This window comes from Etheostoma cragini, chromosome 2 (assembly GCF_013103735.1).
Source record: "Etheostoma cragini isolate CJK2018 chromosome 2, CSU_Ecrag_1.0, whole genome shotgun sequence".
In the NCBI taxonomy this organism is placed as follows: Eukaryota; Metazoa; Chordata; class Actinopteri; order Perciformes; family Percidae; genus Etheostoma; species Etheostoma cragini.
The window spans coordinates 26,003,385-26,023,748 of NC_048408.1; the positions used below are offsets into that span (position 1 = coordinate 26,003,385).

General features: G+C 38.5%; 2 protein-coding genes across 3 annotated transcripts; both read left to right on the forward strand.

Moving 5' to 3' along the window:
* The first annotated feature begins 6,051 nt into the window (after positions 1 to 6,051).
* LOC117936635 (pyrin-like) lies at positions 6,052 to 7,702 on the forward strand. The gene is made up of 3 exons (XM_034859901.1): positions 6,052 to 6,251; positions 7,020 to 7,293; positions 7,388 to 7,702. Exons 2-3 carry the CDS (start codon positions 7,029 to 7,031, stop codon positions 7,561 to 7,563), a joined length of 441 nt encoding a protein of 146 aa, XP_034715792.1. The 5' UTR covers positions 6,052 to 6,251; positions 7,020 to 7,028; the 3' UTR covers positions 7,564 to 7,702.
* A 986-nt stretch (positions 7,703 to 8,688) lies between these two features.
* Positions 8,689 to 19,578, forward strand: LOC117936596 (protein GPR108-like). Of its 2 annotated transcripts, none has more exons than XM_034859823.1 (18): positions 8,689 to 9,159; positions 10,182 to 10,301; positions 11,904 to 11,954; positions 12,202 to 12,293; positions 12,393 to 12,463; positions 12,679 to 12,812; positions 12,892 to 12,954; positions 13,050 to 13,151; positions 13,232 to 13,365; positions 14,677 to 14,752; positions 14,930 to 15,003; positions 15,095 to 15,212; positions 15,301 to 15,431; positions 16,037 to 16,080; positions 16,177 to 16,223; positions 16,689 to 16,772; positions 17,522 to 17,643; positions 17,898 to 19,578. In XM_034859823.1, the coding sequence occupies exons 1-18, from the start codon at positions 9,064 to 9,066 to the stop codon at positions 17,983 to 17,985; spliced, it is 1,647 nt and encodes a 548-aa protein (XP_034715714.1). In that variant the 5' UTR covers positions 8,689 to 9,063; the 3' UTR covers positions 17,986 to 19,578. The 2 variants fall into 2 exon arrangements, with proteins under 2 accessions (XP_034715714.1, XP_034715705.1); XM_034859814.1 differs by having other exon boundaries at positions 8,692 to 9,159; positions 16,174 to 16,223.
* The last annotated feature ends 786 nt before the right edge of the window (positions 19,579 to 20,364 follow it).

Here is a 20,364-nt window from a genome sequence, read left to right on the forward strand (position 1 = left end):
TGGATAAAAGCATCAGCTAAATGACATGTAGTTGTAGTAGTGCAGGGCGTTAAAGGGTGTAGCAGGGCATAGCCACTACGGTAACCCCATGGTAACAAAACAGTAGACTGTTATTACAGAAAGTGCAGCACGATCAGTCTAACAACAGCTTGTTGTTGACATGGTTTGTTTGACATGAGTGTTTCTTTTCAGTGTTTCTCACTTCCAGGTTTTCCAAGTATTAAAGTTATACTTTTTCTGATATTACTTGACTTTATGACTGAAATTAGTCTTAGTGAATGCATCGTGTCATGTCTTCAACAGATTTGATAACTGGGGCAAAGAAAGCGGAAAAAGAAACTTAGTAGAAAACATGTATTTATCCTTTGTATTATTTATTTATTTATTTATGTATTCATGGATACATTTCTGGTGACTTAAATGCCACTGTCGGTCTCTTCTCTTGCGCTGAAAGTGTGCCAACTTCCTGCAAAACCGGTTGAAACCGAAAGTAAAATATTTTGCAACTTATTCTGTGCATTTCTCGGTGGTGCCATATATCTGTAGGCTGTGGGTGACACGGTAAGTGCCTTTTTGGTTAAATTGCCCATTAAAGAAAAGGATCATTTTGGGCTCTTTGGTACCGATGTGGCGCAGCCTGCTGCTGCGCTGGTTGCACATTTTGTCCAAATTATTTCAAGTTAAAACAGGCGTTTGTAAGACGTGGCGGCGTCTATTTATAGCGCTTTACGCTGACTGTGATGTCGTAAATTCCTGATACAGGGGTTTCGATGGTTGTTGATTAAGATTTGTTTTAATAAAACATTTATTTTAGGTTATTCAATTCTTCATTGCACCGCCAGAAGAGTAGTTTTCACTGCCGTTCGTTCATTTGTTCTCTGCTGGCAACCGATTTCCTTGCGGTTTAGAGGCCCGTGAACACACTCAGATCCAGATGTGAACTCAGTTATGTAAAAAAAAAAAAAAAAATCTTTTTAATTCGGTGTAAAGGGTTTATTAACTGTAGGCTGATTAGTGGGTTTATTAATCTTAATGCATTCCATTTACTAATTCTTTATAGATGGGTTACTGTAATTTATTATGATTTATTAGAGTTGAGTTGCCAGTTTGTGGAGAATTCTCCTTCAGCATGATACTTTAGTGTCTTTTAAAGGAGCACTCAATGCTTTTACACATAAAGCTCAGTGTAATTGTCACCATCGGAAGTTTATTACGTAAAACTCCTTTATAAGCTATAAATTACCCTGATGATGTCATCAGATGATTATGTTAAGACGCTATCAACTTGCATTATGTGAAATGGAATGGCTTTGGAACATGACTCAAACCAGGGACTGAAACTCAGGATGGCTTGGCCCCTGTATCAATTTTGACCGTCATTATTTTTTAGTTAAAGTGCTCATAATGTACTTTTTGGCTTTTCCCCTTTCCCTTACATATATCTTTTTTGTGCATGTTATAGCTTTACAAAGTGAAAAAGCCCAAAGTCCACCCCAAAGGGTCTTACCATCTCCAACAGAAAACACTGTTCACAAACAGCTTCAAACAGCTGGATTGTAATCCAGCCTTTACTTGCGTCACTTTGTAACACAGGTTATAATGCTCACCTAGCTGCTAGCGTAGCACGCCCTCATACTCTGCTTCTGAATGGCTAGTTGTCCTTATTTATCTACTGCACATGTGCGACTCCCAAAAAAGATGGATCAGAAGTGAGATGCCTCTCGCTGTAGCTAAAACAGAGAGCTCAACACACAGGGTGAAAAGAGGAGCTGCACTGCTGCAAAGTGCAGAGTGCAAAGTGCATATGTATATATATATATACTGTGTATATATATATATATATATATATATATATATATATATATATATATATATATATATATATATATATATATTTATAAATAAAAGTTATATAAAAAGGTTCTTCATATTAATGCGTATAACAGATCTGTATCAACATTATTACAATTTTTATATTATTGCACCCCTAGTCAATATATACACATAATATAGTCAAATATACACATAACCGCCAGTAAAACCTCTCATCTATCTTATTGTTGCATAAATACATTGAAGGCTAGTCTGGAAACTGATTTCCCCTCTTGTGTCTTTTCAGTGAGCAGACATGCTGGTTCAGGAGCTGCTCCTTGAGACTCTGGAGAAGTTGCTTAAAGAAGACTTTAAAACATTTCGCTGGTACCTAGAGATGGAGGTCTTGAGCGGGTGCAAACCAATACCTGCGTACCGTCTGGAGGACGCATCACGGACCGTTACTGTCAATCGGATGATAGAGAGCTACGGTGAAGAGTCGTCTGTCAAAGTCACGGTTGCGATTCTGAAGAAGATGAAAAACAATGATGCTGCAGAGAAGTTAGAGAACAAATACATAGGTGCAGTGGATGTTTAACTCCCGGCAAGCTTATGAGTCGAAGTAAGCAAAATCTGTAACTTTGTCATGTCTGTTTTTGTTTATAGTAATTTTCTGCAACTGTGTCTTATCATCTCAGGAAAAACAGCTGCACCCTCTGCGTCCTCCTCTGCTGCAGCTCCTGCTGCAGCTCCTGCTGCAGCTCCTGCTGCAGCTCCTGCTGCTCCCTCCACACTGTCGGCTCAGCAAGGAGGTGTGATCATCGCCCCACAATTCACTAGTAGCAGCGCTGGATCAGTGACTATAAACATCAATAAATAAAAATCACAGACCACAAGCCGACTAGGATAAGGAAATGCACACATTTAAAAAAAATTGATGTGACGACTATTTTTCAAGAATCTCAAATCTCCATATTTAGTATTTATAAGCAGTAGCCAAGCTTAATAAATGCTTTATTACAATGTTTCCCAAAGTTCTTCAGACCAAGGACCACTTACTAATTAAACAAAACTCACAGACCACCTAACTGCCAAAATATTCCCCCAAACAACAAGCATGCTACTTCAACACAATATTACAAATGACAGCCAAATTGCATGACGGTTTAACAACAGTAACTCACTGTCTTAGTTGCCGTTTCAATGTGAAGAATGGTGCTGCTTTTGCTAGGAATGCATTAACCATACATTTAATAGAGTGTTTTCACGTTCTGGGTGTTAACCGGCCATATTGGAGGCAGTAATATGGAGTATTGTGCGCTTTGGATACTTTTAGCCAATGTAGTCTAAACAACAGAGAAGCTCATCAAAATGCGTCCAAGATGCAAAGGCATATAGGGAAGGGCTTGGACCACAAGAAAAAGGGCGATATTTCGAGAAATTACAGTTCATTGGCGGTGCAGATCCCTACGAGTTGGCTCCCTTTTCTTGGATCCATGACAACCCGGTAACAGTTTCTTCAGTTGCATATCCCGATATAGTCTACTACCTGGTTTTCTCGCAGAGCCCATACACAGCAGCAGACCTTAAATCCTACAAAGGTGTGGAGGCCTACAACCAGATGGCGTGTGGATGGGTGAGGGAGACGCAGTACCAAGTCATTAACCACCGTTGTGTTGTGAAGGCCAAAGGACGTAATGCAATGACGTCGTTAATCAACCTAACCTTAACTGCATATCATTGCAATACTCAAGGTGTAGCCAAGTGACTCGCAGTCGTTTTTCTGTTTCATTTCAAAGAGCCCCAGTTTGCTGTCTACACGGTACACTTTCAGAGTTATTTTCATAGTATTTTTTTTATTACTTCTGATTGTCCTCTCCCTGGTTTTTAATAACTTTTGGAACTCAATAATAATCCAAACGTTTTTCTCGGTCTGACCTAATAGTACAACCTAAAACACGGCAATAATAACCATTTTCTATGACGACATTCGGGATCAACTTCAGTGCCAGAGTTACCCCCAATATGGTGACATCCGGTCTGATGACACGTTGTGAAAACCCTCTATGTCTCTGCCTTTTCTTCAAATGTCACGTGATGATTTGTGATGTAAATAAGGGGGGCAGTGTTGCAAGATGGGTCGGCTTCATTGCTAAAGTCCGAAAATGCAAAAAAACAGCCAACTTAAATGTTTAAATTAACATACAAGTTTATTTGATGTTTAAAACAACACATCTGTGATCCTTACTGTTGGGTTCTGAAGTTGCTGAACTTGAGTTTTGAGAAACACTGTTTGGAATTTTAATTAAAAAGCATGATATTTTTATCAAATCTACTCACGGACCACCGGTGGGCCGCTCTTTGATGAATGTTGTGGAGTGTGTGTAAGCAGATATATGGACATGTTTGAGTGTTCATAATAAACAGTATTTGATAGACATTATTAATAGAAATTTTATATAATTAGGCTACATCTATGTTTCAGTATAATGTCATTCATTATGTGTTGACACATACATTACTGAGATGGTAAATCTGCTTCCATCTATGTTGTTATAAACCAGTTCATTGTTTACTTAAAAAAAGACTTTAGTGTAACCCTATTTTTTTAAGCAATAACTATGTGCATGTTGGATAACTTTATGAGCTTTATGTTATTTCATCAAAGGTTGTTTTTTTTTTGGTCCAGCATTTACATCGGATGTTTTTAAGTCTCACAAAGGCCAAGTACTCATTTTAAAATGTGATACTTTCTAAATAAACAACATCAAATCACGTCAGGTCATCTTTGCTTTTTTTTTTAACACTAAACTGTGGATAGAGGGGCCCTAAATAATTAGTGTCTAAAATGTATAATCCGTAAGGGTTTTGTCTTTCAAAAAGCTGACTTTGCCAGTGACAATGTAAACCTATATATCTTAAGAGACATTTATAGAGTAAAATCATTTAATTAATACCGCTGAAACAACACAAACCACAAAAACAATCAAAAATGTGTTTTTCTTAATGAATATCGTAAGCATTATACTTTTTGTATTCTATATGTTTAATACCAAGGGCGTTACTTTGGGTTTAACATGGGGGGGTTGAGATATAAGTTACAACGTTACTCCCAGGACATGTATTTTAAAAAAGAAAAAAAAACATTGACAACAGGAGACACAAACTCAGAGAAAAGCAACAAAAACATTGGGGAAAAAAAGCCCCGTTCTGAGATGGCGCCTACGCCCAACACGTTTAAAAGTGTTGATCCTGATGTTCCAACACCTCGGTCACGTCTGCAGGTGCTTGTCATCTCCACCCGGTGTCAGCAGGTGGAGCCACTGCTGCTGGAACAGAGCTCTTCATCTCACTTCTCATTTCACAGAGGAACAACAAGACAGAAACAAAGTGTGCAACAGAAACAAGAACACATCTGCAAATGAATAAATTCATGAAAGAAAGTTAATTGTTTGATGCTGGTATAAGTGGAACTTATGTGAGACATTTAATACTGTTGCTGTCAAATAAATCCAGTCAAATATTGAGAAATTAGTGGATAAGAAGCTGAAGGTATCTTTTCCTTTTTTAATGAGATGTTATGATGTAAATAAAGCACGACTATGTTGCTTCTGCGGGGATTTTCCTGCTGAAATAGTTTCACATCATCAATAATCATTATTGTGACCTGCTGCATTTGCCATTTTGGATGCATAACATGTTTAATAACTGTTCTTTCTCTTTAGTAGTGCCATTGTCATTAAATATTGCTGTTTTTATGTCTATAGTAACCCAGAGACATGGTAGTTAGTTTTTAAGAGGTTATATTATTTCTTTTAAAACAAGGAACACACTTATCTTTATTTTTGTTACTTCTGCTGTGTGTTTCAAATTCTTATGATGAATATTTGTAAAGTCTGTAACAGTTGTTGTAACAGTTTGGCCTACTATTATTTTTGTATTATAATATTTCAATTAATTTTTTTTAAAATACACAACCAATGCACTGCATGACCCTGTGCTCTCTAAATATTCTTTCTGTTCTAAAAGCAATATTGCACTTGTACAAAAGTCCATATGACTGTGACACTGATATGGACTTATCACAAGGATAAACAACATGTAACAATGGTTAACTAAAGTGGATTTCCTCGGAGAAAGAGAGGTAGAGTCAATTGAAAATGTAATTTTGCCGTGGGAAATTTCTCATTGTGGTTAGCATGCGTGCTTTGTCTCGGTCATGTGAGTCATTTTTAGAGGAACTGTTCAACTCTGTCCTTTCTTTCAGTCTCAATCTCTGTAACATGAACTTAAACTTTTTTTTTTTTGTGGTTTCGCAGTTGTCACACTTCCTGTCCAACAGCCCAAGTTAGAATCTAAAAGAAGTCTATTACTACTCAGTGCTACTACATCTTCGGTAGATGAATTAGGACACCTGTCTAATTACAGAAGCCACTACGGTAAGAATCTCACTTCGATATTTAAGAAAACAGAAATTGCTTATCATCTGGTCTTACTTGAGTTATCACAAGGATGCTCACACATCAATCGTGCTTAAAAAACAATTGAACACAAATTATTTACCTGTATGTCTTGAGGTGATTTACATGATTGTTTTCTTATAATGGTCATATGCATTGTATTTTGTTAGTGTTTCCTGTGACATTGACATTGAAGTTCATTTTTGTTTTTGTTTTAAAAAATTAGATATTCATGTTTTGTTTAAAAAAAAAAAAAAAAAAAAAAAAAAAGACCCTCCTGATCTGTTGAATCTTTGACACTGAAAATGTACCAAGCTCAAAGGGTTCTTGTTCTACAGTGATGCTGTACGGTTGTTTGGTTGTTTTTGGCCTCTTTGACTTTTGGCATAAGATATAACATATAGGCTAACTAAGAATTACATTTTGACTGTTGGTAAAAGTGTATTAATATGAACATGGAATGTATTGATAGATTATACTCTCAGAAATAATGCTCTGTTGTAAAAAAAAAAAAATACAGTTCAGGTACAATTGAACCATTAACAGTATGGTGTTCCCTTTCCTTCAAAGAATTCAACACATAAATACATCTTTGCAACCCTTCTGTGCAAATTCATAGCAATCATCCGACAATGAAAAACTAGACTTGAAGGCTGTAGCTTTTATGCTGGATTGGGCTGCACCTTCAACAGTCCAGAAATTGTATGTTTATTTGAAAGCTGAAAGCTTATTTTTTGCTCTTTTTAGTGATCAGAAATGCAGGTTCCTCTTCTGATCTTAAACACTCTGGATGAGCTGGGTGCTGAAGATTTCAAGAGGTTTTGTTGGAACCTCACTCAGCCTGTGCTGGACGGATGTCAGCCTATTCGTAAGGGCCATCTAGAGAATGCAGACCGACAGGACACCGTCAGTAAGATGATAGACAGCTACGGTGAAGAAACAGCTGTGAATGTGGCTGTTGAAATCCTAAAGAGGATGAATAACAACAACGCTGCGGAGATGTTAAAGAAAACATATGCAGGTGACAGTCAAGGTTTCCATCTTTACCTTAATTCTGCAAAAGCCTTATTTTCAGTGGGAAACTGATCCTGTATGTTTCCATCTATCATCACCAGGTGGATCAACAGGTGCACAAACCCGCTCTCCTACACCTCCCTGCTCCTCATCTTCCTCGGGTTTGAGCTCTACAGCTGGTGCCACAGTTTGTGCCCAGGGTAGAAGTGTCATCGTGGCGCCCAACATCACAGGCACCAGCTCTGGTGTATCAATTAATATGAACATAAATAACTGATTCTGTTTTTGATGTTAAAATATTTAACATCTTGTGCATGTCCCTTAGTGTCTATAAGCTGAAAAGCCTGCCGAAGGGGTTTCTTGAATTAAAGTTGATTGATTTCTGCAGACAAAAAACTGAATTTAAAGCTAGACTATGCAACATTTGAAAAAAGAAACACCATATTCCTCTTGCAATAGAAAAGCTGAATGCAAAAGCAATAAAACACACCCTTAATCAATATAATGAACTCAGGGGTTTTGTTGAGCCTTACTTGGCTACTGTGGTCATGAGCATTGTCATCTAGCCTACACATTTCAATAGTTTTATCACAAAAGTAAAACAAAAAGTGAACACAATGAATGAGAAAGTTAGCGACTAGTTTCAGACGCACAACTCGAATGAATGCTAACGTCGCACCAAATCTGCTGTATTTCAATATAAGCAACGGTTCACTTAAAAACTTGAGCCTGTGTGTTGCTGTAACATGTCCGTGTTGTTTAAAGTCAGCTTCTGCTTTCTAGAAAATCTGTAAATGCAGGTGTCAACCATAAAATAACAAAGTACATGTTTAGTTTCAGGTCTCTGGATTTTTGTTATTGTGTTTGTTTGTCAGTCATGTATAGCACCAAATTTCATTTTAGCATTTAAATGTTATGATTGAAACTTGGTTATGGATGTGGCAAAGTATAGCAAACAAATGAGAGGACAATGGGGGAATCAAACTACCACGTGTCAAACACGTCAAACTTTTTCTTTTTGTTGATGCTTAAAGATACAAATACACATAATATCATACATTGTCATGGTATGAAAAAAACACTTACATAGGCTACAAAGAAAAAAGAAAAAAAGAAGAGGAAAACTATTCAAGATTTTCAGACTTTGTAGAGGAGACACAGAAGCAAACATGTCAAACTGTTGTTGTTTTTTTAAACATGTCAAACATCACTGCAGACAACATGATACTTCTGACGTGGAGGATCGTTCATGCAAGCCGGAAGCCTCCTGTTAAAAAACTGATCCACGTGACCAACTCTAGGACAACAAGTAAAGGAGTAGTACTTTCTGTAGAAGTGAAAGGAAAAACTCCATTGTGTGACAAATAGATAACACACAATTATGCATTGTTTGTCTATAAAGCTTTAATAAATCACTCTTCTTTCGCCGTATCAACTTCTGAATCATATTTATGCCACTGTACCGGATGTAAACTTGCAGGTGACGTATTTTCCTGTACCTTAATGTTTGGGTCTTCATTCGAGACACGGAAGCCACCTACAAAGCTGTTACCTTACGCTCTGAAAGCACAACAGAACCGGAAAACATTACATAAATGGTTATAATTTATTTATAAAGGACGCAATTAAAGAACCGTTGCACTGGATTTGACAATTAACGTCACTGTAATTTACTCGGACACCGTTTAGACTGCTTGCTAGCTTGCTCTTTAGCTAGCCATCTGGCAAGATTGTCGCTTGCTAACGTTAGCAGTTGGTTACCGTTAGCAAGTTGGCAATGGCTGTGGCGTACAGAGGTTGTGTTTTGGCTGGATATTTACTCCTACTACAGCTGGCTGGGTGCAAGGCGAGAATACACTCGCTCACACTGGAGGTAAGACGACTATCTCAAATAAGAGGTATGTTAGCTAGCTAGGGAGCTAACGTAGAGTAGTAGCTACGCTGGTTGGGCATTTTATTAGCGAGCTAGTAGTTAGGCTTTAATTAGCTTTGACAGACAGTGATCCAAATGTGGTGTCGTGTCGTTGTGACAATAAAACAAGGTGTCTATAAAAGTCTACATAGCAGTATTGGAATGTAGCTAACCTACGTTAGTAACGTTAAAATCTTAAGGTGCCTCTACTCGTACTCGAGTTTTTCCATTTTCTGTAACTTTTCTGTAACATTTTGGTGGCACATCTTGTGCTGATTTTACTCTATTATAAGAATTTGACAGCTAAAGTTGCTTTGCAAATTTAGGTGTATTTAGATATGGATATTAAACTATGAATCAACTAATACATTCGAGAGTATTATTGACAGTGTTAAGCTACCCAGAAGTATATGAAGTGACCCCCACCTTTACCAGCTGCAACGTGAAAGTGATGTATGAATAGATTGATAGTTAGAAAGAATAGTGAATGAGTCAATCAAACATCAAAATCAAAAACACAATTAAGTACTAATGTAATAAATGAGTTAAGAGTTTATACATTATATGTAAAAAAATATACCAATTACACTTTTGCCAAAGTTGCAGATAATGAACCCTGCGACTGCGACTCCAGTTACATTTAGTGGATGAGTCCACAGCGACCTCAGCAGCATCTTCTAAAGTCTGTTCTGCGAAGTGGAAATTAATAAAAAAGTACTCATTAATGCATAATAAATTACCAACCAGTAATATGACATATTATTCTGGATATTGGGTACTTTTACTTTGGTTTGCACTGAGGATACTATGCTAATATTTTTCAGTAGTATTGCTAGAGTTTGGTATTGCTCTTTTTACCTCACTAAATATCTGAACACTTGTTCCACCACTGTTTGCTAGTGAACGTGGGCATCAACTGTTCATTGATAACAGGTCACCACAGCTGCTCTGCTCTCCCACTTTTTATTTGATCTTCTTCCCAGAGTGAAACTCGGTTTGCTGTTGACCTCAACACCTTCGGTTTCTATGCCAATGGGACTCTGGATGTCAACCTGGTTTCTCTGCGCCTTCCAGACCAGCCGGTGAACTACAGTACTTACCCTGTAAGAACTTTTAGTTTTTTGCACGTGTGTGTTCTGCATGTTTGTGAGAGTTGATTTCACAACAGGTGGAATCATGTTCCGAAAATGGTTATTATTGAATAAATGAAAAGGAAAAATTGCAAGCTGAGATCAATTTCTACTTGTGTTCAAGCATGAGTAAGTGTGTCACAATTTCAATTTTGATTAAAAATCGACCAAAATGAAGTCATAATCTTGAACTTTAAATAAAAGTATCATCCAAAAATGGAATCATCGATGCTGCCATGTCAAGTCCGGTCAATTTGCCAATTGGAAAAAGTGCTGCGTGTCAAACTCCTCTAACTTCGCTACGGCCAGTCAAAAGATAGCATGGTAACTGCAGATGCTGGAGACCCATTGACAGAACGAGGATTTGGAGAAATGTGACACCCGTAAGCATGAGGATAACCAAAATATACAACAAGGCCAGCCTAATCCCTTAGTTTCCCCTGATTATCTTGGGATTGTCTATTAAACAGCACGTGCACTATATTTACAGAGGGATGAAGCCAACTGGCCAATCAATCAACATGCTGATAATGTCATCGGGCCATGTGACTTATATGTGATATGGAAAACATGGAATGTGATAAGAAAACTAATCTCTTAACAGGTTGTCACATGACGATCATAAACAGTGTAATACAATGTGACAGTACGGTAGTTTTGCAGTTTGATATGCAGTACCTTATATCTTCAGATGTCAAGAGATTGATTCACCCAACATGGGGGAGTAAAGCAAGACTTGAGAGAACTGCTTTTTGAGGAAGTATTAGAACAACGTAGCAACATTGCTTCTTTTGATAAGTGAAGAATGAGTATTTGATATAAATAAATTGGCTTATCTTTAGCAGTCAAATTAATTTAAAACGACAATTTCTTTTTACAATGGCAGTGAGAATGGGCTGTCTACTTAGAATAAAGAGCTTCTTGGATCCTCTTCCTTAATTTTATACAAACATTGCATTATTCATCACATATAAAACATCACAAAGCACATGTCAGTGATCACTTAGCCGTTTATATATTTGAAGAATTGAGATTAACTCCATTTTATATTAAGTACTGTGGCCGAGGCAGCCGTACAAGGTGCCACCTGCTCATCAGATAAACACTCGCACACATTCACACTCCGATGGCACAGCATCGGGGGCAACTCGGGGTTCAGTGCCTTGCCCAAGGACACTTCGACATGAGACTGCAGGGCTAGGGATCGAAACACTAACCTTAGAATTGGCAGGCAACCGCTCTACCACTGAGCCAAAGAAAGCTTTTGTCTCAAGTAGTCAAAGTGTGTGGGGGGTCAATTTATTGGAGCGATTAAGTGTTTCCAGCAGTAGTGAAATGCCAGGCCACCTAACACAAGAATCACTACTTACTAATTTGCATTTTAGCTTGTGCCATGAATGGTTTCACTTGCAGTGTTTTGACTGCTTATTTTACTTTGTGCATTTGAAGCTGGTGGGCAAAACTGAGAGCTATAAAATGGAGCCAGTGTTGTAATATATGGGGTGTTGAACGATGACACAGTAAAATATTGTATTCATGCTGGAAATAATCCTTTATTTGATAATCTCTCTTTAGGTTGGTTTCAGCCTCTCCAGGTCACGTGTGAATGGAGTCCTGTCTTACACTGTGAGTACATCAATTACAAATATTTCTATAGGAAAGGACATTTCATTCATCATCAGTTGTTTTCATACTTCTTTTAAATAGTCACACTATTATGCTGTCAGGAAAGCTTTTGTCTAATGTCCTATGTTTTAAATTGAACTAATCTAAGTTACTGTTGTATCACGTTAATGATATTTCAGGGTAAATTTAGTGGAGGTTTAAATGTGATTATTTAACTGTTTCTTGTGATTTATTTATGGTTCCACAGGCAACTGAGCCAGATACATGCCCACTAACTAACACAAAGGATAACAACAGCGAGCCTCTCATTCTTTTCCTTATGGATTTCAAAGCACGCAGGTGTGTACTGTATGTTTTACCATCAGTGTTCAGAAGTGGGTATTCGTGTGCCTTGGCAGCCTCATCTGATAGATGACTATGTAATGTGTGTTTGTGTAGAGTCAATGTGAAATCTATCGGTAACCAAGACAACCTCTTGAGAGCAAAGCCAAAGGCTGAAGCGCCTAAAGGTCTGTGCCACTCACACTTTACATAACCAGTCAGTGTTTTTCTGCACTTTAATCTTTAAGTACCATAAGGAATGATGTAATCATTTTAAACAGAATTTACTTTGAAATATCCTATGAAAATTTGAAAACGGCTGAATTCTACCAGCATTTTGTGAAACCCAGGGAATATGACAGGGAAGTTTGGTGTATCCTGTACCTGCATTTCTTACCTGTAGGTCTGAGGAAAACCAGGGATGAACCTGCCAATGACAATAAGTTGAATAAGGACGAGAAGGATAATAAGCCTGTGGAGCCAAATAATGAAGTTGCGAAAGAAGAAAAGTCGGAAGTGGAAGAACCTGAAATCCAGGTAAAATGTGTTTGTGTGCCTGCTTCTGTTTTGTGTCATCTTTTCATAAAATCAATTTCTTATCCGTATTGGCTTCTAGCTTGGGAACAACAAAGAACTGACTTTGGCTTTGGACAAAGTTAATGGCGCCTACAACTTCACGGTAACAACAACTTTCTTAACCACTATATAGGTGAGAAGTGTTTGATATGCTTTGTGGTTGGCATAACATTGTATATCTCCGTCCCTCTTCCTCAGTTCCACATGGTGGTCGGCTTGCTGGCGGAGGGTCTCTACACCCTCAAGTTCTACTACTGCCGGAACAGGATACCTGGAAACAAATTGCCCTACTCGTTCTCTGTAAGTTGAGTGTGTTTGTGTTATAGCATGTATGCATGCTCATGTTTGTACACGTGTTAACCTGAATGTATTCTCTGCAGGTGGAAGTGACAGAGGAGAATCCCGGTGGCTACCTGTCTGCAGCAGAAATCCCTCTGTCTCGCCTTTACATTTGTATGGCTGGAGTCTTCTTCATTGCTGCCATGGTCTGGGTGTATACACTCATGAAGCACAGGTACACATTAGAGTCCAGATTGGGCCAAATTTTTCTGTCCAAGACCAGTCCGCGTCCGACATAACCGTGACTGAACCCGGCCCAAGCCCAAGGCGTAAAGAAATTTGTGTTCAAGCTAAAATCTCTTTTTTTTTTTTTTTCTCATACTAATGACACACGTAGGCTATGTTTTTGTTTGGAAAGCAACTGTAGAAGGCATTTGGAAATGTCAACAGATGAGCGCCTCAGCGCACACGGGGCAACGAGCGCACGTTAATAATCTGTTTAATTTAAAATATTCAATGTGTTAACCTTTCCTCCTTGCTTCATCACCGACCGTCAGAAAACCAGGGGAGCCTCGTTACCTCCAGGGCCGATGTTATAAAATGAATAATGTCAGGGTTAAAATCCTGTTTCTGGTGAGCAAATGAATAAACTTGGCTTTCAGTCTGGGGTTTATTTTGGACACTGCACACACTGTGTACAAAACTTATACTTATTCTACTAACTCTGCTCCGGTCGCATATAAACGTCTGCTTCTTTTTTTCTTCTTCTATCTCTTATGCCCACTTACCACACACACAAACACCCACACACGTACACGCACGCACTGAGCTCTTTTAAAGGAGTTGCAGCACTATTTTACAATAAATGCCTTATCGCGCTGATGTGACCGAGCCCTACCCAAACCCCACCATCATTTCTCAATATCTGTCCGAACCTGGCCCAGCTTGGGTCGGGTTATCCATGCCTTAGTACACATGCATGCAAGCGCACTGAAACAAATACAGTATTGTGTAGCAGAATCTTCCAGCTTCCTTAATTAAAGATGCCAAAGCCCTTTGCAGTTTCATGTTTTTAATATCCTGGTTAGTTGTTACAACATCCTCATTTTAACTGTGAGGCTGTACTCCACCAGTGTTGCTTTGACCTATATTCTAACAGCTGCATTCTAACATGCTCACAATGATAATGCTAACATGAAAATGTAGTGTGTAGAATGTTGATCATGTTCACTGTCTTAGCTTAGCATGTTAACATGCTAATTACAGAACTCCAACTCAAACTAGCGCACAACCTCAAAGTCATCGTTCTCAACCACTCCCTCTGTTCACTGATTGGACCCTAGAAAACCCGTGAATATACCGCAAACCCAGATGTAGAACTGAAGGAAAATGAATATTGAGCGGAAGGAATGCAGTCATTTTAAAATATAAATTACACCTGTGTTGTCCCGGCTTTGACATGACATCTCATTGATCGCTGTATGGTACCATTTTAATACTATATATCATGTTAAACATCTTCCCCTGTGTCCTTTTTTATTTTTAGATACAGCGTGTTTAAGATCCATTGGCTGATGGCAGCACTGGCCTTCACCAAGGCCACATCATTGGTTTTCCATAGTGTAAGTACACCATCACCACTGAGCAGACTATTGGCTTCTATCTTATGTTTGTATTTGCCTTTTATTGTTTATTTGTCTGTTTATTGTCTGTTTATTCTGTCTGTACGGCTCACTGTGCTCACATCACACATTGCTTCTTTGTCTTTAATGGAACATCTCTATTTCTGTCTCTCTCAGATCAACTATCACTTCATCAACACCAAGGGGCATCCTATTGAAGGCTGGGCCGTCATGTATTATATCACACACCTGTAAGTATACTTTCTCCAGGATTGGAAATGTAATATAATTTAAGACTACTTTGTTTTTGTTTTGACAGTTTGTATTGTATATACTTTCCAGGCTCAAGGGGGCACTCCTGTTCATCACACTGGCACTGATTGGCACCGGCTGGGCATTCGTTAAATACATCCTGTCTGACAAGGAAAAGAAGATCTTCATGATCGTCATCCCTCTGCAGGTGTGTATGCATGAGAAACGGTAGTTGTGTGGAATTATTTACCCTTGGTAAATACGTTTTGGTGACCCACTCAGCCTTTATCCTCCAGGTCCTGGCTAATGTCGCCTTTATCATCATCGAGTCTACGGAGGAAGGCTCCAGTGAATATTATCTGTGGAAGGAGATCCTCTTTCTGGTTGATCTCATCTGCTGCGGAGCCATCCTTTTCCCTGTTGTCTGGTCAGTGTGTGTTTGTGTGCGTGTGCGTGTGCGTGTGTGTGCGTGTGTGGTCTGTCTAGTTTGTATCAGTTACGTTTTCCATTTTAGAAATCCATTGAAAGTTTGAATTAAGACTAGTTTTGAGAATGATGTATACGCAGCTGGCTGTTTCCACACAGGCTAGTTGAGATAAGAGGATCTTTAATGTAAAATTAGGCACTAAAGGAACTGTATAGCATCCAATGAGACCCATTTTAAATCCAGTTTGTAGGAAAAATAATAAATATAACTTACTGGCAGCAGTAGGAAAGCGGTAAGGTTGCCTGGAGACCAAAAGTCAGCGCCGCACCTTGCTTAATGTCTGTACCACCAGTCAAACAGTAGCTAAGTAGAGCCATGGCGTAGGTTTCCCTCTTAGCAGCCAACCCACATCATTAATAGCAATAAAAACAACTGCAGTTCAATATCTCCAAGTATAAAATTACAAACTCATAGGTTTATTTTTTGTTGTTGCAATGAAACAGTATTACATGGAGCATGCATGCAAGTTTACCCATAATAGTAAATAACACTCTCCGTCTATATGCAGATGTAATTGTAGTTCTCAAACATACCTTTCTTCATAGGTCCATCCGTCATCTACAGGAGGCTTCTAGCACCGACGGCAAAGGTGAGAATATTGTTCAGTAATATCCAAAATGTTTTATAAGTTGTTGAGAGTGTACTTTGTTTTTAAATTGAATTTGGTCCATATCTTTTTCAGCTGCCATGAATTTGGAGAAGCTCAAGCTCTTCCGGCATTATTATGTCATGGTAAGAAGGAGTGCAGCTGAGCCTTGACCATCTACAAGAACTGACCATTATTCGAGTGCCAGAGAAAATGAAATTGCCAACCACAACATTGATAGCAAACATTTAACACTGAAGATGTTTTCGCTAATATTGCTTGAATCTTCTATCAGACATCTGTTATCGAGCATTCTTCTTAAAATGAATCATACTGAGTCACAACGGACGGCCGGTCTAGGCTTCTCGTTCAGCAGAGTCATCGCAGCAGAGCCACAACAAAACGTCTTTGCAAACAACCCCATACTGTTTGGACCTTTTCACAATGTATACCATTGTACTTTGTACTTTGACACAGAGCAAGTTTTACTTAGCTTGAGCAAGATAGAAAGTGGAAGATTCACTTTAGATTAAAAACAGCATTAGTTCAAGCATCCGACTATCAACTTTATGTAATTAAAAAAAGAAATTATTCTGTTTTCTTCTTTTCAGATTGTGTGTTATATCTACTTTACAAGGATCATAGCCATTCTGCTAAAGGTTACTATGCCTTTCCAGTGGCAGTGGTGCTATGAGGTAAGAAACCACCCACAATGTACGATAACAATCTGAATTTATTACTTTACTGAGTGCTTGTCAGGTCAAAGACAACCTGTACCTTACGCTGTACGGTGGGTCAACAATGACTGGGCATAATTAGCTGGAAGTTGTACTTGGATGTATGCTAGAATGTCATTTTCTATGCCCTTTTATTATTCAGCAAAAAAGTAGGAACACTAGATGATAAGATGTTGGCATTATTGGAGGGAGAAGAGGTTTCAGGACTCACTGATTAAGATAAAATGTCTTGCACCGGAGGAAATTTTTCTTTTGAAAAAAGTGCTGACAATAGCTGCATGCAAACATACATTAAAATCACTCTGTTGTAACAGTAGACAGTACAAAACATTACATTACATAACATAACAAGACAACAATGCAGGACAGAAAAAAAATAGAGATTGCAGAGGCCCTGATGAGTATTGCATTTGCCCTATTATGAAATAAATTACATGTAATGAAAGACATTTACTAGATAAAATAATGCAAATGATAAAAGAAATCATGCAACCTTTTGTGTATCAACTTAAGAATAAGTAACTGCAGAGGGACTACAATTGATGTATAAATGGTCTGTTAGCAATAGGGAGAAAGCTAGAAGCTATTGGTTTCCTTTGAACTTCAGGTCAACTGTTAGCAGTATTCTTCTTTATCATTGATGTGCATGTTTTAATATTTTTCTACCATCTGTCATTTAACACACACACCCTCTCATGTTTCTTCAGTTTCTGGTGGAGGTGTCTACTCTGATCTTCTTTGTGTTGACGGGCTACAAGTTCAGACCAGCGTCCGACAACCCCTACCTTCAGCTTCCCCTGGACGAGGAGGACGTAGAGATGGATGAAGTGTAAGCACACGCCCTACACTGTTTGTTTTTACTCCCTTTGTAGCACATTTTAAGGCATATGGCACTCCATGTCTTACTTATTGTCTACACAGGCTGTAGTGTAAGTAAAATGGCTTCCTTTTTATATAGCAGCGTATAGCAATGTATAACAGTTTTCACTCTGAGTCTATGGCAGGCTTTTTTGTTTGCAAACTTAAGGTACAAAGAATTGAATGAAGTTAAAAGGTTTAAGTGCTGTTTCTCCCTGTGTCCAGAATGACTGAGTCCGGTGCACTGGAGGGCATTTCCAAAGTCAAGAAAACCTGTAACGGACGTGAACGCCAGAAAGAGTCCACCTTGTGAGTGGGAAGCTGCATCTTTGGGGGAGGAGGACCCACTACACATCCCCAGGCCAGCTGGTACAAAGGGGTGCACACGGACCAAGGCTCCCCATCCCCACTGACGGCTTTCCTTTTGAAACTCTTAGAGTGGTTGCAGTGGTCGTGTCCACTGTCTGGCTATGCAAAAAAATAATAATAAAAAGACTGACTTTGTTGGACTCACTCCATTCCCTCGGAACACTCCACCCAGAAACTCTGAAAGGTTTTTCGGAAGGAGACGAGCTCCTGTCACATGGATTGGTGGAGACATGGAAAGGAGCTCTGATGTTCTTTAGTTTTCATTTCTCTCTCTCCCTCCCTCTCTCTCTCTTTCTTTGTTTCTTGTTTCTCCAAAGATAATTATAATTTTAAAGAATGACTTGCTTTTGGGTATATTTATATTTGCTATTTAAAAAGGTACTTCTGCAAGCCTCTTAGTTTTACCTTTCTGTGTGGGGTGTGAGTACAGGTGTGAATGTGAGACAAAACAAGTCTTAGACACTAACTCTTTTTTTTGTTTTCTTTCCTTTGGAGACAATATCCCGTACTCGGGTAAAAGGCTAATTGGTATAAAATGTAGGCAACTATTTTAGTTGATTCTTCTTCCCACTATTAAAGCAGTCAGCAATGGCCCATCAGTCTTTATACAAATGATATATTCATCACCACATACAGTACGGTATATGTTACTATTTTCCCCATATGTATGATTTGTATATTGAAATATATAGAAGAGGTTGTATATTTCAATATATTCACTTATTGCAAATTGAATTTTTTTGATTTCAGTATTATTGTTTATGTTGGAGAGCTAAGGTTTCTTCCCAGTCCGTCACATGGACCGCTGCTGTAATTTACTGCTTTAGTGGTTGAGGTCAACTCCCATCTCTGTGAATTGAGCCCGGATGGTGACACGTGGGTCTCTTAATGAATGAAGAGGTTGTTGGTTCAGTCTCTGTTCATATGGCCAGAGCAGTGGTCCTGTTTGTGTTCAATGACGGCCTTGTTGTTTTTTGTTTTTGGCCACGCTGTGCAGATCTGGACAGAGGAGTGACCCAACTGATCATTTTTGCTCATCTGCTTTAGTTTTACCTTCTTGCTCTTGATGTGAAGTTTATTTTATTAATTATTGATGGCCTATTGGTGAAAGATCAGAAAACGTGTGTGGCCGGTCTGGTAAGACGGCCATTTGTAAATAATTGACTGTTGATTCAAAAGGAGGCACAAGACGTGACATGCATAAAAGAAGAACTGCATAGAGGTTTTATAGACAGTAATGACAAAGGTTCGGTCTGAATGAAATGTTTTGTATTCCCTTAAACCGAGGGAAGAAGTAAATATGAGGAATAAAGGAAAGAGTACTGAGATTTTACCCCAGACTCTCCTGTACTAGTATGACAGAGCTATACAGGGTTTATAAAATGTGTCTCCAGGCTGTTGCGTCGCGTACCCGGGAGGACTGGTATTAACTGCCAGTAAACAGCTGAGGAGAAAAGGTTTTTTGCTTGTTACAGAGGGCTGTTTGGTGTGTGAATTGTCACAATAAAGCTGTTGTCCTGGAAAGGTCTCAAACAAAGCTGTTATGTGTATGCGTTTAAGCCGTGTTTGAGGAAAACTAGCAATTTAATGTTTAATTTCCATAAATATGTGGAATGTATTAAAGAAGAGCAGTCAATTCTACAAAGGCCAATCCATTCTAGTTTTAGTCCCTAATATGGGTGAAAATTAAAAACAAAACAAAAAAACTGCAGAATACTGTGTGCCATAATGCATCTTAATAATTACTTTTTGTTCAGCCCACTTTGCCTGGTATATGTCCTTGTTATTCAAGCTCAACACTCCCAGATTTTAACACAGGCTTTTCATTAAAGAATCCATCTTAAAACCAATTCGTTTTGTTTGTCTTCTTAGGTGGTACTTCCCAAAATAAGTCTCAACTCATTTTGGTGTGTAAAAACGGTTGACTTGAGTACCCCTTAAAGACACAGTATGTCTAAGTTCACATCCTTTTCACACCTTGTATTTATACTCCAATATCACAAATCACTAACTTACCACAAGGGCTTTACACTCTGTACAGCATATGACACACTGTGTACTGAGACCGGAGGGTCTACACAGGGTACACAGGAAAATCTCCAAAAAAACAACTATATAACAGTTTTTCCAAAGATTTCTGCTTCTTTTTTTGCATGAAGTGATGTGATAGATGCCTGTGTACAGAATGGACCAATATACTCAAATTACAGTAGACGATCAGGATGACAAAATTCCCCAAAATGTATGAATGAAAGGTTAAATATTTAGTATTAACCCTACACACAAGTTTACAAATTAATCTTTGAATAAATGGAAACACTTG

Bases quoted from the DNA above. Each gene is read 5' to 3' on its own strand.
- LOC117936635 (XM_034859901.1), top strand. From the start codon at position 7,029: ATGCAGGTTCCTCTTCTGATCTTAAACACTCTGGATGAGCTGGGTGCT. The intron at 7,294-7,387 runs GTGACAGTCAAG...TATCATCACCAG, and splicing joins GTTAAAGAAAACATATGCAG to GTGGATCAACAGGTGCACAA.
- LOC117936596 (XM_034859814.1), top strand. From the start codon at position 9,064: ATGGCTGTGGCGTACAGAGGTTGTGTTTTGGCTGGATATTTACTCCTA. The intron at 15,004-15,094 runs GTAAGTATACTT...TATACTTTCCAG, and splicing joins ATGTATTATATCACACACCT to GCTCAAGGGGGCACTCCTGT. The intron at 15,432-16,036 runs GTCAGTGTGTGT...CTTTCTTCATAG, and splicing joins ATCCTTTTCCCTGTTGTCTG to GTCCATCCGTCATCTACAGG.